This window comes from Ixodes scapularis, unplaced genomic scaffold (genome assembly GCF_016920785.2).
Source record: "Ixodes scapularis isolate PalLabHiFi unplaced genomic scaffold, ASM1692078v2 PGA_scaffold10__122_contigs__length_95168666, whole genome shotgun sequence".
NCBI classification, from domain to species: domain Eukaryota; kingdom Metazoa; phylum Arthropoda; class Arachnida; order Ixodida; family Ixodidae; genus Ixodes; species Ixodes scapularis.
This window is the reverse complement of record NW_024609836.1, coordinates 94,899,414-94,916,675: the sequence shown is the minus strand read 5'-3', so window position 1 is coordinate 94,916,675 and position 17,262 is coordinate 94,899,414. Positions and strand designations below refer to the sequence as shown.

Sequence of the window (17,262 nt, the reverse complement as noted above, 5' to 3'; positions counted from 1 at the left end):
CACCCAGGCTTCTTTTCGCAGTCTCAAGTCGTTTGATCGAGTGTCAAGATTGCGCTGGAGCACCAACTACATTTTTTTGTATTGACAGGCGTGATCCGGGCAGTCTAGGTTTTTGGTGCTCGTTTAGGGCCATCCGTCATCCAGAAGCAACCAATAACTGCGCTGTTGGATGCAAGTTCGACCTGTCGGAGTGGGTGGTGCTCCGATGGAGTCGGCAATGGCGCGGGATTTAACTACGACGGCAAAGGAAGAGCCTTCCGCGAGCCAAAGTCCGGATGGGTGGGGATGCCTTCCGGTGTTGGAGGTCAGGCTTGCAATGTACGCCGCAAAAGTGTGCAATCGGTCCCTACCTGTGACGCACAATGCAATCACCAAGCAAGAGCGGAGGATGCGGTTGATGCTGTCATTTGCGAAGTGCGAGATTTTGTTGGACGCCGCCGCCGACGTGCTTTGAGAATGTAGCGGTGAGGACGACGGGACTGACATTACCAGTGCGGACGAGTCCTAGTCTGTAGTCGCGGACCGAGTGAGAACGACAGGGAGCAGCTTCGGTTATCCCGCCTCCAGCATGAGCTTCCTAGTTTTGGTAACGCCTGGGCATCTGATGCACCTCGCGCGTGCATATGCAGCCAAAGTACGCCAGAAGGCATCGATCGCGTGCTGGAGGCTGGGCTTTCGAAAGAGATACCCTGCCATTCCCACAAGTTCGCTGCAAAGTGCAGCTCTAAAAATCTTTTTTTTTTTTGCTGATGTGCAATGTGGGTGGGGGGGGGTCGACTTACAATCGTGTAAATACGGTAACTCAAGGATGCACCAAATTATCAAAGAAACAAACTTATGCAAGGAAAGAGGGTAGCTGTAGTCTACTGTTTTTTTTTGTTCTTTTCTTTTTTTTTATTGAAAACTAATTAAGCAATCTTTTGTGAAACTAATTCCAGCTGCGTTTGAGACTTTGTGTTTCTGCCGTTCATTTCTTGCCTGCGTCTCGGGGCTCTTCGCTATTATGTTCAATTTACGACCAGTTCGTTTGCACCCTTACTTCGTGTTCCTGAATTATCGCTTTAGGAGAGGTCACTGTGGTTCGTCACCACGAGCTCTGCACCGAGGACTTGCCTGGGTGGAGGAGACCATTGGTGCTGCAGACGCGGAGGGCGTCATGAGGAAGCTGAAAGGGTCCGACGAGCCGCCAAAGGACGCCAGGACCTCCGTCGTGGTGGGGAAGGCTTGGGCGTGGTCCGTAAATGCGAGCGGTTGTCCGCCGTGCAGGGATGCCACCCCTGGAGTGGTCGGAGGAGTTACACGGGCTTCAGTCAACGTTCTGTAATCCATGGGTTCTCAAAGCGTTTGGTTCTCCAGAAAAGCCCCCATGACAGGCTGAGAGAAAGCAGGTGAGCCTCCCTTCTTTCTGCTCTTGCAATAAAGCAGCACAGAAATTTACAGACGCTGCTCGGTAACATACAGACAATGCTAAAAAAACGTTCAGCCTTTCCACTCTCGTGAAGAAGGAAGACCGGCGGAGCTGTACTCGATACACTGCCGCAACGCGCACGCGCCCGATTCCCGCTTCTTCTTCTCGTCCGACACGCCGCCGATCGTGGATACGTCTCCGGCAAACCAGAGTCTGTCGCACACGGCACACGTGACGCCAAACGAGTTCTCCACAAACTCCCTCCGGAACCTTGCGTCGCACCCGGGAACTGTTCAGCCGGCGTGGATTGGAGTCGTTGCTGGGCCTCGCGCTTGCGCTTGGCCTCCTTGGCACGATCGTCGTCCGTGGCGTTGCCCTGCCGGCACCCTTTACATCGCTGGTTCTGTTCTTGGCGGTGGCTTTCAAGGCGAGCGATGTGCTCTTTGGCGAGGGAATCGGAAGCGTTGGACGCAGTGGAAGTCAAAGCGACAGCGGCTTTGCGGCGGTTGCGGACCCATTCGCGCTGCTGCGTACGTCGCCGCTCCTTCCACAGCCTGTCTCCTTTCCCCGAAGGGGCGCGCAGCCGACCCATTGTGAGTCCAAAACGAAACTGATAAGAGCGTAGGAAACAGCGCGCAAAACAGACGAGGACGAAGAAACAAACGTGACGAGCGCTGCGCTCGTTACGTGTGCTTCTTCATCGTCGTCTTCTGTTTTTTGCGCTGTTTCCTACGATGAATTCCCGTCAACACGCATAACTATCCATTCTTCTATTATGGCTGGAAAGGTTGCCGCCATCTACGAGCGACGGCGGAAACCAAACTGGTTGTGTGCTTGCCGCCATCGCTTGTAGATGGCGGTAGCTGTCCAGGTACGTTTGTGTCGACATACCGGATACGATCCTGGGGAACCTAGCCCTTAAAGGGGCCCTGCAACAAATTTTTGACTGGTTTTTAATTTGCACCGAACCTGAGCGCATTGAACGTAGTAACTTAAAGAAACTTTTCTCAAATTTCGCTTTATATTAAAAGTTACAGGCAAATTAGAATTGCAAAAACAAGCAAAAAATAACCTCCTTCATGACGTCGTAGGTCCTCCCTTCAGTGGCCGTGAACTAGAGGAGGAGTAGTGAGCTGATCGAGCGCTCATGGTTGCCGCACTCCGTGTCGACGGCTCGAGAGGGCACCACTAAGCACGGGTTGGATAGGCTGTATGAGGCGGGCGGCCAGGGTGGCTCGCATTGCATTTGCTGCGCGATTAAAGACTAATTCGGCCTGACACATCATTGGCCAGAAACGACAGCAAACACGGGATAAGGATCAGTTCAGAAAGGGGGCCACTTTGCGCTGCCATACTGCCAAACGGCCAAATCGCCAGCCAAGCCTGCGCCAAAAGCCTTCGGAACGCTCGGAACCAGTTGGATCCTCGAGCCGGTATACGGCCGCAGTGCCGCCGCATACATCCGGGACCTTTCTACGCTCGCTGTTCGTCGGAGCCCCGTCCCACTAGCCCTTTGTAGTATGCGCCGTTTTTTCCGCCGCTTGGTGGCGGGTTTGTCGACGGGTCTCTTTCCTGATCTAAACTACTGAACAAAAACTACTTTTACAAATAATTAAAATGGTTCGCGACACTGATATTTTGTATCTCGATTAAAAAAAAACCTTTTAGCGGCTCGGACCAGTAGTAAGCCCAGGACCAAAGACGTCACACATTGCGCGCATTCGGCAATGCGGGTCGCCCTCGTCGGTGGAGGAGGTTTCCGCGTCGCCCGCTTAAAATACGACGCACTGATATCTAGTTACTCTCTCCGTGCCCGCTGGCTTGCCCAAACCCCAAGAGACGTGGAAACAGCAAAAAAAGGTTGACGCTTAAATATGATTGCAGGGCCCTTTTAACAGCTCCGCTGTAAAACAAGAGTGAAAGGTGCGAGTGTTTAGGTCGGTGAAAAGCAGCAGCCACGAGTACCTTGATTTCCGTACCTGCTCAACACCGTTGGTGGAACATCTAATGAAAAGCTTAACAAACTTGAGGAACAGGGCCGTCCTCAAACCCATCGGAGAAAACACGAAACGGCAGAATTCTAGGGACTTTGGCAACTCTGCATGCTTCACAGACCATTATCCCCAGGAAATTTCCCCGAGTCTTCCCCTTCTTCAGCCCCAGGCCATCCCTAGTTTTTGTACACTTGCTTTTTGAAGATGTGCTTTATGAAACAATAAGTGAAGCACACACCTTGAAGGCACTCCAACTTCTCCAGCCTTGCTTTCCTGACCCGACTTTCTCTGGAGAGCAACTGTAGAAGAGAAGGATAAAAATGCCATTGTACATAAAATGCTACGGAAAAAAACTCCGGCATTTCGCTTAAATAAATGGCTACAATGTGGTGGCTCTTAGCGTTTGAATCGAGCAAACCACAAACGGGCACACAGGCCAAAAGCCAGCTCGTTTGTTCCAGCGAAGCGGATTAGATTAAAGGACACATGCAAAGGAAAAAAACATTTTTTTTAGACAGCTTAGATGGAAAAAGGATGTCATAAAACGATTTTACAACGAAGAAAAAAATTTTTTAGAGCTATATTTACGGCGCTATACGAATTTGTGGTTGGCGCTCGCGGGAGCCGCCGCTGGTCACGTGGTAGGCCCGCGCGCCGCCGCGCTGCGTCGCCGCCGCACGCTGAGCGTTGTGCGAACGCCGCTTCAACGCGTTTCTCCACGCCGCCGTCGCCGCCGCCGCACAAGTCCGTCTGCTTCGGGGCGCCGCCGCCGTCGTCTGACCGGCGCACAGGTCTATCACGTCTGCTTGCGCTTTTTCAGGAGTTTCCTTTGAGCTCTAAAAGTTACTTATTCATCTTAGTTTTTTGTTATACATCAAACAAAGATGAATAAGTTACTTTTAGAGGCCATAGGAAGCTTCCGAAAGAACGCAAGCACCACGTGATAAATAAAGACCAGTCACGTGATAAATACGGACCACTTTTCCGCGGTGCCCGCGGGCGCCAACTACAAATTCGTTTTGCGTCGTAAATATAGCTCTAAAAATTTGTTTTCTTCGTTGTAAAATCGTTTTATGGCGTCCTTTTTCCATCTAAGCCGTTTAAAAAAAAATTTTTTTTTCCTTTGCATGTGTCCTTTAAGGGATACTTTATATAAAGCCCCAGCAAAAAACCAATGCACCTATGAAGAACACTTACTATTACATTCAGACAGGCCATGATCCACCCACTGTTTGGAGCTTTTTCCAGCACCAACGTGGCGAACATTGGCAACAATGATGGCTTGGTTGGCTCGATTGTTCCAGTCAAGCAGACACAGTACTCCCACGGCAGTGAGACTGACGTGCCTGCTGAACCAATCAGCCGCCACCCTCTTATCACCTGACCCGGCTTTCCGCACGGGGGTATGGCTGATGACGTGGTGGAAGAGAGGCACATGACTGGACGTAGCTTTTACCGCAGTCTCGGCTTAGGGGTGAACGAAGTACACAAAAATGTAGTACTCTCGTAACATTTCGCCCTAGGATGAACCAGAATGGATGCTACCAGACCATCCCAACCAATCCAGCGCTGAGAGCAAGACGCACGACTCTCAGGCTGAACGCTGGAACGCACAAGGCCTTGTGACACGCTCCAGGAGCCAGAACGGCCGACATGCTCTAGTATTGCATCTGGTGCAGTTTATCGTTGGGGTGAAACGAAAGTGGATGAACGGATGGGTGGATAGATATTAAAGAGATCAAAATGTAGGGGGCGCTTGTCTGCCCCTTTTTTCCACAGAACTCGGTGTTTACCCAGCGCAAGGCCTATACAGATGAGGCACGACTGCTGCGTCAGTGTAGAGCCAGGGCTTGTGTACAATAGACCACTTCCATAAGGCCCTGCATGCAACACGGCGCGCGTTGCACTCTGGGAACTAGTTGGCCAGGGAGGAGGGTGGCATGGTTTCGGTTTCGATCGACACGTCGACAAGAGATTACACACAGAGCGTGGACTATTAACGGCCGTTATCTCACGTTTTCTGGTTTTGAGAGCGGCATTTGTGGTCTATAAACTAACCTAAATGGCCAGACCTCGAAGCTTTAGCACAAGCCTGAGACGTATAGTTTGTCTTAACACATGCTTGTTGTAATTTTGTACTTGAGCCTTCCTGCTAGCGTTCCAATCGAGGTATGTGGACGAGCAAGTGCTGGGAATCTCGACGCTGCAAAGCTCGGGGATCTTGCTTGTGTACGAATCAACAAGCTGTAGCAACAAATAAGTATGCATACTCGCGCCTTTACATTAGTGTTGTTGATCAGGAAGTTTGTTTGTTTTGTGCACCCAGAGACGAAATATTACTTTTTGCAATTACTGTTTTTCTTAATATGCCTGAGTATGCGAGGTAAAACTCGGAGTCGCCATTGAAAAGCTCCATTTTAACACACTTCTCATCTCTTATCTGTACTGACCCGCAGCACTGCACGAATTCGTGAAGTCCCCACCCGCTTGCATTTCACTAATATTCAACATCGCGTATGCGCATAAAGTTATCCTGCAATCCTATAGGCTCATTCGCACATACAAACCGTTTTAAGAAAGCAAAAGTCGAGCACTTGTGTGAAGAATGTCGCACCGTTTGCCGGAAGTGCGCCGAACGGGCATGAACCCCTATGTGGTGCGCCAAACGAACGAATTCAAAGCGGGTTTGACAAGGTTGCTAAGGGCCATAATATTTGTTATGTGTTTGCTTTCTTCCTGACTGAGTATGCCGAGATAATTCCAGACACACCGTTCAGGCACAGATCTTGGGCGTCAGTAAAAAGTCGTCCAAAAAGGCTTAGCGAGGAGTAGGGGACGCTTGTTAGGGCCTCCGTCGTAGCTGGCCGATCTCGGCGTTTGCGAAAAGTTAATCTTCTATCAATATAAAATTTGAGTGGGAGATATATGATGACACGAGGAAGACATCATATTAACTGTTGAACAGTGGTGAGGTCGAATTTATTGCGTTTCCTTAAAAGTTCATGCGTAAACGCATAGAGTTATTATAATGTACGCTAGAGGCTCAACTGGCGCTAGTGTCTATGCGACTTCCGTGACGCAAATTGAAGCAGACAGCAACCAGTCTACTTTTGCGGTGCTCCTGTGCATTCCTATGGGAAAACGCGCGTGCATTTTGCTTCTTCGGCTAAAACTAACACGGAACACTTTGGTTATTTGGGTCGTATCGAATAGTATACACCTTGATTAACACTGTAAAAGTGTAATTGCTTTAGTTAGCGCATTTTTCTTCATCGGTGAACGATGCTTAACTTCGCTACATTTCAGTCCAAAACGTGTGTTCCGCAGCAGGTGTGTAAAAACAAGCGACGATTCAAAGCAAAATTGCAATCGAATGGAATATAGAATGTGTTCAAGGTTCACCAGCATTCCGGTAACGCTTATATATTGACAATATGCCAGTCCTGTCACTATATGAAAATGACCCCGTCGTGCATTAGCGGATAAAAACATTCAAACCCTAGAGAATAAAGTCCGTGAGCTATAAAAGGTGTCTCTTCGTGTTGTTTTCTCTGCCGGGCAGCTTTTATCGGGCACTTGGCCTTAAAGATTTCGAGCGTGCGGGTGATATTTTGAACGTAGAACAAACATATCTTCGCTCAGAGGAGAAAGAATAAAGGATACTTACTTATTTAAAATCGGAATAGATTACGTGGCGTTCAATTTATTTTGATCGTACATGCACAAGTAGTTACTGATCCAGTGTTACTGCATAGTTCTTGCTGTCTCCCTTAATTTTCAGATGTTCTTCATTCGTTTGGCACGTGTATCCCTCATGCTGAAAAGCGCCGACGTCGTGTTCGCGCTAATAGTGTCCGACAGTGCACATAAATACACGTACGAAGTCGTTTTAGCACCGTTTTTAATGCGATGAATTTGAAAGAAAAACGCCGTAACTGACCAATTTTTTCGTCGGCCTGACTGAAAAATGTTCTAAGCTACCTAGTACGTACGAATTATTTTATGATATTTGCTCTTATGATCGAGCGCAGAGAGAAAATTCACTCACTTTTGCGCATAGGAATGCATTACCGGAAGTCAGTTTTGGACTGGTTGCTGTCTGCTTCAATTTGCGTCAGCACACTAGCGCCACTTGAACCTCTAGCGTAAATTATAATAACTCTATGCGTAAACGCTGGGCTCAACTTTGATACCCTGTGAGGATGCGGCTTGCTTTTCGCCCAATGAAGTAACGAGAAGCGGACGTTTGGCAAACAAAATAGGTGAAAGGCTGCAGATGAACAAATTTCAGTTCTAGTTCAGTGGTACTAGACGGGATTATTGAAATTGAGGTCAAACATGCACTCGTGGGGTCAGGTGACTAAGCCACATCTTACTACGTTTGCATATGCACGCACAATATCCGGTGTTTTGGGAACCAAGGAAAGTGCCCCGATCTTCGTTTTGTATGGCTCGAGAATGAGTGTATTGTACGTTCGTGAAAAGTCAGATAATCGAAAACGCAAGCAGCGCGTTCGGTCGCGGCGTGATAGTATGAGATGAAGCTGCTCAGCCGAAACCGAAACTGAGTGGCCAACTAGTTCCCAGAGTGCACTGCGTGGTATTTCGCCGCGATGGGGCGCGTCGGTTTTGGAAGAAGTCCATTGGTGTTTCAGTGCAGCCTGCAAATCACGCGGCCTCAAACGGAGCAGTTGGAAGCGCCCACCCCAACAGCTACAGCCTTCAATTCGCGCACCGGCTTGCGCCTCGTAGCCGGTGCTCCGCACGACGCGGCCTTTTTCCTCACCTCGTCCCTCTTCTTCTTGAGTTCCTCGAGGGTGAGGGTGACGCTGGCGATGTTCTGCTCAACCGCGGCTGTCTGCAGCCGGATCTGGTCCTCCTCGTGGCACAGCTGCACCAGCTCGTCCACCAGGCCCTTGAGCGGGGGCGTGGCACTGCCCTGAGCGGCCGACGCCAGCCCCGGCTCCACCTTCGTGATCGCGGGTGGCGCCAGGGAGGCTGGGAGCGGGGAAGGCGCCTACGTGCATAGAGTCAAAAATGAGTCGTGCATAGATCCACAACTAAATCCACACCTCCCGCCTACATCCAAAGAGTGTTCATTACTTCTGACAAAGTTTGTAGCTTTTGACTGTCTCACCGCAAGACACATGAAAGGGGGGCACAAGTTGGTCCAATGGCTGCCGCTCAACAGTACAGTGATCTGAGAGCAGATTGTCTAGAACAAACTGTGCCGCTCCAGGACATTACCTTCCCAGGACCGGACGAACTGGGGAGCGGAGTCGTCTGCCTGGCCGTCGTCTGCTGCTGTCCGTCGGCCGAGGCAGACGGCGGCCTTGGTGTTCCCAGAGGAGTAGAGGTCTTGGATCGTGGTAGAGGCTGGTCTTGTGGCTGGTCGCACGGAACTTCGGTGACAGGGTGGCTCGACATTCCATCCTCTTCTTCGTCCCTTGTGGTGCGCTGTTTATCCCCGAGTCTGGCTTTCCGTCGGACTGGCTTTGCTTTTCGTACGTTGTCGACGTCTGCATTCGTGAGCCTGCCGATCGCTTCGTCTGCCTTTGGAGCAGCGGGCACTTCCTTGCAACCAACTGCAACCTGCAGGAGAGAAGATAAGCGAGATACCATATACAAGACTGGGGAGAAAGGTTTATAGCCAAAGAATCCTTCCCAGTCTCAGCAATGGTGTCGTAAAGCAGACCAGAAGCCTACAGCAATTGTGAGCCATAGTGAACATAGTGCCATATTATTTGAACTATAGACCGCACCTGATGTATAGTCCACACCTGGAGCATATCAGCACCTAAGCAATTATCGTACAAAGCACACCTTTAGAAATGCCTGCATTATTAGCTCGCGGAGAAGCTTGTGCCAAACATAAATCGTTGTCCATATACTCCGTCATTCAGCAAATTCATCACATCCCGTCGTATTCAACTATCTAGAAAAATAAATTCTTGTATACCCTGCGCCTGCCGGTAGTTTGCAAGACGCACGCTTTCAGCTTTTAAGCATGTGTACTGCAGGAAACACAACACTAGAGCATGTTTGTCGCACACTAAGAGGGCATAAATGAATGCGTGAATGTATGATCCCATATCTGAGATTGGAGAGAAAGAGAAAAAGGGTATGTGCAGAAAAGAACATGAAGGTGCGGTCCCAAAGGTATGGCAAAGTATCACCCGACGAAGTAGGTCAGTACGTATAAAAGGTTTCCGGCACACATTTTTAAAACTGCCTTCAGAGCTTCGTGCTTAGACTGCCAGGTGCTTTGAATATGTAATCCATTCGAGCAAGCTGGCAAACAAACCTGACGCAACAGCTAGAGCTTTAGCCACTGGATAGTGTCAATTTTTCGTAAGAGGTCGATCGGCTTACGACGGATGAGTGAGAAACCTAGTCTAAAGTTGACAATGAATAACAAAGGAGACTTAATAAGAGTCTCTTATATGTCCATGCTCTTTACCCTAGTTAAGAATATCTGCCTGAACTAAGAATAGCGTAAAGTTTCACAAAAGTCACGCGACATGTGCACAGCAACATTATTATGATCATCCCTCGCTTCAATGCAGTACTTTAATCACCACAATGAAAAATATGTGCTACGCATCAAGAGCTAGGTCACTTTCCAATGTACCGTAATAACCCTGCTTCATCAATGTTATACTAACCTTCCAATTCTCCGGAAACTGCATCACAAAGTCTACTTTTGTGTACTGGGTCCCGAGGCACCTTCACATCCCCTTCCCCGTGCAATGCCAACAGGTGCTTCAGCAAAAGTAGCGATACGGGTGCTGGTCTATGTTTACGGGAGAAATACAAAATGTGCCAAGGAGGACGGGGGCGAGTGAAAAAAGATCTTGCTAATGACCACGCAAAATGTGCCGCGATTGACAGCGGTAGCTGCTGCACTGTGGAAAGGCACGTGGAAGGAGATTTGCATTCAGCTGGAGCGCAGTACAATGTTTGCAATGGGTTCTTTGCTTTCAGTGGAACTGATATGAGATGCATGTGAGGAGATGTGGGCTTTGGTGGAAGGATTGTGCGAGGTGTTGCATATGCTAGAGAAAGACATAAAGACACGTTTTAGGGGCGAAGCTCCTTAGGGGCTAGCCATGTCCGTACGTCCGTCCGATGTTTGGCGTCGGGTGCTCATGCTCACGAGCACGTGAGCACGTGCTCGTGTAGGGAAAAAAAAAAACAACGACAACCGCATCTCCACGTGGTGAATGATGTTGATTGGGGCGAAGCTCTGGTGGTGCTCGCTGAGCCGCAGCATGCCGAGCCTTTCGTTCGTTTTCATCCATGTCAGAAAGAGAATGTGTGGTATGGAACGGGGTTATATACGCATTCGAGCATTTGACCGCAGCGTGGCATGGATGAAAACGAACGAAAGGCTCGGCATGCTGCGGCTCAGCGTCTATGCAGATAAGCACCACCAGAACTTCGCCCCAATCAACATCATTCACCACGTGGAGATGCAATTGTTTTTTGTTTCTTTTTGGTAGAAACACACTTTTTTTACAAAGTGGGTGACTGCTCCTAAGGTGGAAGAGAAACGATGGACGCGGACTGCTCTGTAGAGCCGCACGGAACAGCTCGTGTACATACCTCGGGCGGTGGCAGTGGGGAGGTGAGGGAACGTGTTCGCTCGGAGTGACCACATAAGTATTTCTCCTTGGCGGCTGCTAGAGGGGTTAAGGAGGGGGAAGAAAGGGAGAGTCCTCTTCACGATCACCTGGGTTTTAGCAGAAAAGTGGCGGCCTACAGGGGGGAAAGGGCCAGGGAGAAGCGAGAGCGAGCTTTGCCACGTACGAGGAACGACGGGAAGAGGGAGAGCAGTGCCCCTGCTGTAGAGTAGGGTTTTGTATTTGTACAGGAGCCTTTCTTGCCGGGAAGAGGCACCAACAGCTACCGCTGCGAATGGTGCCGAAATCGCCGCTGTCAGTACGGCGATTCTCAACGAAATGCATTAGCATTTAGCGCGAGGGTTCGGACTCGGCGAAGGGTAGAAAATCCAACCTCGCAACGGCCCATATAACATTGTTTTTGGAGAGCCAATCTGTGCTCCCAGGCGTCGACGGTTTTGGACGCAGCCACCACAGCTTCCTCCCACAATGCCTCAATAAAAGCGTGCCAGAACACGCCCTAGTGTAAGAGGGAAAGGGGACACAACGAGCAAAGTGAAAAAGCATGGCAGGAACCGTGCCGCAGTCTCACAAAACCAGTTCGCCACTGTCCAAACAAAAGACGGCAGCATGCACCAGGGGAACAAATTCCAACGCATTTAAAAAGCAAAGAAACATTTCTCCCGGTTAACATACCTTAGGTGTGCCCGGGTTCGGTTTCACCGCCGCCGCCTCGTCCTCCGTGCCGGTGTCGCGGTCCGAGTCCGCCACGAGGTCCACCGACACCACCACCTTTTCTGGCGTGGGCAGCACCACGCACTCGTCGTCCGACAAGAAGCTGTGCGTGTCGTCCGAAGCCGCCGCCTGCTCGGTGTCCGAGCTCAGCGCCATCTTGAGACTCCTCAGCATCTCCTCCGGGAGGTCCCCGACTTGGACCTGCTGAATCAGGCTGTCGAAGTCGATCTCGCCGACCACCTCGTCTTCGGCGCTCTGCCCGAGGAGGCTGCGCGTCGTGCAGAGACGAAGGCTGGCAGAGCGCGGCGCCGTTCCCTTGTGGCTCTTGTGCAGGTCCACCATCCACTTGGTGAGCTGCGTCTGCACCTTGCGCGACGACGGGAAGTTGACCAGCTTGTCGAGAACGTCCTTGCGGTAGACGTCCTTCGTCGAGACGGCGCCCCCTTTGGGGCTCTTGCGCACCGGGGACTGCCTCGGCAGCGTGGCGGCTGCCCGTTCGGGCGTGTTTGGCGCAACCTTGTCTGCCGCCCTTTTCCGGGGCTTTGGGGCCGCGGCGAAGTCCCTGCCGCCATCGGTCGGCTTCGGCATCTTCTTCGGCGCCGTCTCGGTCGTCTCCGAGGCTTCGTCTTCGGAGGAGGACACGAAGATGTGGTGGTTCCGGTCGGCAGGCAACGGAGTGAATAATTCCGGCGTCTGCGGCTCGGGCTCTTTCTTGACGCTCTTTGCTGCGTCCGGCGCTGGTTCCAGAGCCGACTTTGGCGATGGTGCAGACTTAAGCGCCGAACTCGGCTTTTGCGCGGGAGTCGACTTTGGCGCGGAACCCGACTTTGGCGCGGAACCCGACTTTGGCGTGGAAGCCGACTTTGGCGCAGAGGCCGACTTTGGCACAGAAGCCGACTTTGGCGCAGAAGCCGACTTTGGTGCGGAACCCGACTTTGGTACGGAAGCCGACTTTGGCACGGAAGCCAGTTTCGACGCAGGAGTGGCTTTCGGAGTGATAGCGGGCTTTGATGTGGAAGCTGGGGATGATGCTGCCTTGACGGATGCCGCAGTCACCGCCGGCTTCGGAACAGCTTGTGCCGTTTGTCCCGAAGCTCCCGCGGCTTTCGGTTTGTCGTTAGCCTTGGGCGGCGCTGACTTCGCGGCTGAGGCATCTGGCACACTGCTGCCGGCATCTTCTTTCGAAGACGCCTTACGGGACACGTACGGTTCGCTGAGCCACCCTTCGGTAATGGCTATTTTGGTCCTCACGGGCGTTCGGGCCGAATTAGGATCCGGATTTCCCGGCAAACTCTCGCGGTTGCCGGAAGGTTCCGGGGACCACCCGTAAGGGAGATGGTCGTTCATCCATGGGGGTGGCCCTCCGTCGTTGAAGGCGCAGTAATCGTAACCGCCTCCACTGCCGTTCCCGTGCCAACGACCTCTTCCTCTGGGCATGGGGGGACGGGGGTATCTGTACGGGAAGAGGGAGCAAGGGTTCTTGCCTATCGTGTTTCTTTTACTACGCTTCACCCAGCCTCAACATTTATGCATGCTGGAGGACAATCAACTGAAAGAGATGTCCTGCAGTCTGATCCTGTCAAAAGGGTAGAGTTGTTTAAAGGAGCTGTGCAACGATTTTCACGCTGAAAGAATTGGCATTTTCCACTTTTGATATTGTTCGCTGTGTCACTAATGACAGAAAACACACCTCCTTTCATCGAAACGTTGCGATTCCGCCGCGTAATAGCGAGGCAAAACTTGGAATATTTCCCGACCTGCAGCCACGAGCGGCGGCCATGAGAAACAAGCGGCGTGACGTCGCTTGGGTAGTTGTAAAAAAGATAGCAAGTTGCGCGAATACCTGCTCGATAAAAGGTAACTTTTCTATAAATCTTGTCGTTCCAACATATATATAATTGCGTCAAAACCCTGGTATCATCGACAAAACTTTTATTATACGGAGTTTTAGTGGCGCCGTCTATCCTAGGTCCACAAGACTGCGAATAGCCGCCAGAAGCCGGAGGGGGAGGGGACAGCGCCGGACGGGCAAGGACGGGTATGGCCGGACCCGGATGAGACTTTCCTTCTTTCACCGCATATTTCGCGGGGCGCCCGCCAGCACGTGGTCACGCGGGTCGCGAGCGGATGAGTTCTCCCTGCTCGCTGATGGCTCTAAAGAGAGAACTTTTCCGGAACCCCGCGCCTACTCAAGTGACGTCACTGCGCACCAGGGCCGTACCCAGAAAAAAATTTCGGGGGGGGGGGGGGGGGGGGGGGGGTTTTTGGGGACAACGGTGGCCATTTTGAAAGTGTCTATTGTCTTATTTTCGCCTATGAATCATGTGCATCGATGGCATATAATGGAGAGTTACAGCAAACCGGAGAACCGGTCCCGGTTTGGTACCCGGTAGCCGACCGGCGCCACTGCGCGTGCGCAGAGGTGGAGATTAAAATCGGCTGACTGCCAGTGCACCGACCAGGGCCGTACCCAGAAAAAAATTTCGGGGGGGGTCAGAACCCCCTAACCCGCCCCCTGGTTACGGCCCTGCTGCGCACGTGGCCCGGAAGACGATGCACGAGTTGAGAGGCGGCAAAAACCTGGATCTTTTTCATTTTTTAAAATAAAAACTAGGGTATCCAGGCAAAATCTGTTTTCTGTAGCTCACTGCAGAAGTGTCAGGCATCAACTTCCACAATTCTTTAAGCAAAGCCCTGAAATTGTTGCACAGCTCCTTTAATGATCGACGGTTGTCACTCACCTGTCAAAGTCCCTGCTCCTGGAAAAGTATGGGTCGTACGGAGGTAGCCCCGGCATCCGCCACTGGTTCCCTTCCTGATCGGCGGGCCCCCTGTAACCCCTCCGACTCAGGTGCGGAGGGATCGGACGGTGGGGCGGCATTGGCGGAGGCCTGTGCCAATTAAAGTTCTCCATGCTTCCCTCGCTCCCAAACGACGTCTCTCCCTGCTGATTCTCCGGACAACTGAAGCTCCTCTCGGCTGACTTCGAACGCTCCCCGGAATCCTCGGCCCACGATTGGGCCGCCGATCCTGATTGGCCCGATTCGTTCGGACGCACTCTTGAACGGTCCGATTCGCTCGAATGCTCCCTTGAACGGACCGATTCGCTTGGACGCTCTGTTGATTGGCCCGACTCGCTTGGACGCTCTGTAGATCGGCCCGACTCGCTTGGACGCTCTGTTGATCGGCCCGACTCGCTTGGACGCTCTGTTGATCGGCCCGATTCGCCCAGACGCTCCCTCTGTCGGTGCTCGGGCAAATCTCGGTGCTCGCCGCTGCTGCTTTCGACTGCTTCGTTTCTCCGGCTGCGTTCGCTCTTCCGACCGATCTCTCGGGATTGGGCTTCTTCGGCGGACTGCCGGCAATCGGGTTCTGGTGGCTCCTCGAGGCGCTTGTTGTGGTTGTTTCTCGGGGGTCCGCTTCTCTTGGGCTGGGCTTTCTGTCGTTTCTGGTTCTTTTGGTTCTGCTGCGCCTTGCTGTTGTTTCTGTTGTTGTTTTTTTTGCTGGCCGCTTTTGGAGTTTTCGAGTTTCCCTTTTGCTTGTTTCTGCACAGAAGACAAACGCATATTTGGGAAAACCCAAAACGAGACTCCAAACAAAAGGGGACTGTTCAAAACGTTTGGTCAAAGAAATAAGAAAAAAAAAAGCCCCTCTAAAAAGTCATTGGAAATGTGCCAAACTTGAATTGAGCGTGCTGGTAATAGATTTCAAAATACGAAAGAGTTAGACAAAAAGGACGGACAGGACAAACCTCGAAAGATGTTTGTGCTGTCCGTCCTCTCTGTCTAACTCTCTCATATGTTTTCATGTGCCAAGATGCTTATGAGGTTTCAGAGTTTGCTTTTTTATGGTGAGAGCTCCATCCATGTGCCCCAAGTGTCCTGACAAACCCAAATCCACGATCACGCGCAGTCTATTTTCCTATAAACAATGCGATGAAAAGGTCTCGACAGATATTTTTATGCAAAAACACGATTTTCGCAAAAGAGAGGCTTGCCACAACCTTAGTCACATTTTTTGTACGAAAATAGGTCACCTGTGTGTAATTTAGATTTCTTTAAGCAGGTTATAAAACATTAACCCTTTCCCTACCGTGGACGACCTGGGTTCGTCCACACTGTTTGTACCGCTCCCCCCGAAGACGAGCTGGGCTCGTCCACGTTCATTCGGGCTCCAATACGCCACCATGGACGAACTGGACTAGTCCACGTGTTTCTAGTGAGCTTTGCCACGCATAGACGACGCTTCGCGGAAAATAAAAACCTGGTAAATTTCTGAACCGCGCAGAAAATTGTTTCAATGCATGCAACAGGGAATTAAAAAATGGCGGCATTAACTTCTCGTCGCTGCGTTCGTAGTGACAATCTTGCCACAAAATGGGGCAAAAACGAAGATAGTGTGACGTCTCTTCAGATTCAGAAAACGAGGAAATGAATCTTTTATCGAACAGTGAGAGCGATGCACCTGGGTTATTAAATTTTAGCTCAGACAACTCCGATTTCGATGAAGACATTCTGTCGGCGTTGGACCAGAATCAATGTAGAAAATCCCCATCCAGCCCCTCCACGTTTTGCGTTCACTTTGCGTGCAAGGTGATGTGAACTGTCTGCAGTACTGCTACGCCCGGCCTGAACGTCCACGTGCAAGGCTATGTGAAGTGTCTGCGGTAATGCAGTGAAGCGGAAGTTTAGTCCCTTTTTCTTTTGCAGTGTGTTGAAAGATTTCTCATATAATACATATTTTGGCATTTGTTTTTGGCCTTTGTATTCCATATTAAATTTATAGGGCACATAAAAAAAATTCAGTATTTTCATATAGTTTTTTTCCAAAATTTTTGTGGTAGGCAAAAGGTTAATTGAGGAATCGCCCCAAAAAGATGAAGTCGAAAAACTTTTCAGAGAGTCTGGCAATACTTGGCTATGTTACATACAGCCCACATTTCAGAGCATGTAACTCTGCATAAAGAAAGAGTGTTAATAAAGCAACACTGCTTACACTGTTAATTAATTAACATCGAAGGCCCACAGAACATTCAGGATTGGAAGAGCTTCTAAGGTACAGCCCCAAACTTCCTTTGAAACAACTGACATTTCTGAAACATTCAGTCAACCTGTTTAGCACAGCTCAAAAGTTACGAAAGCTGCGTAATAATCATTGCCTATTATAAGTGACCTAGCATTTACACGAAGTTGGCATTATTTAAAAATGCATGCCTCGTCTTCATGTCCATGTCCTAATAGAAGTTTGTATTTAGTGAAGCAGCTATAAGTGCTCCACAGAGTTCTTTGCTCACGTAACATTGAACGCTTAATTATATTAGGAATGTTTAAATAATGAATGTCCGGGAATGCATAAATGGATATAATGTAATATTAGTATGTCTCAAGGACACAGTACGTCACGAGCTTTTCTTTGAGCTGGGGACAGCAGATTTGTGCATTCCTTTTTTAGAAAACATATGCAAAGAAAAATTTTTTTTTTTAAACAGCCTAGATGGGTAAAG

At 50.4% G+C, this 17,262-nt stretch overlaps 1 protein-coding gene across 1 annotated transcript in view; it reads right to left on the bottom strand.

The window, feature by feature from the left end:
- LOC8033193 (proteoglycan 4) overlaps window positions 1-17,262 on the bottom strand; it is a 61,090-nt gene that overhangs the window by 38,087 nt on the left and 5,741 nt on the right. The window contains exons 4-7 of the mRNA XM_040217391.3: window positions 14,501-15,304; window positions 11,721-13,212; window positions 8,650-8,994; window positions 8,189-8,419 (exon numbers count right to left, since the gene is read on the bottom strand). Coding sequence (XP_040073325.1) covers window positions 8,189-8,419; window positions 8,650-8,994; window positions 11,721-13,212; window positions 14,501-15,304 — 2,872 coding nt within the window. The remainder of the gene's footprint in view (window positions 1-8,188; window positions 8,420-8,649; window positions 8,995-11,720; window positions 13,213-14,500; window positions 15,305-17,262) is intronic.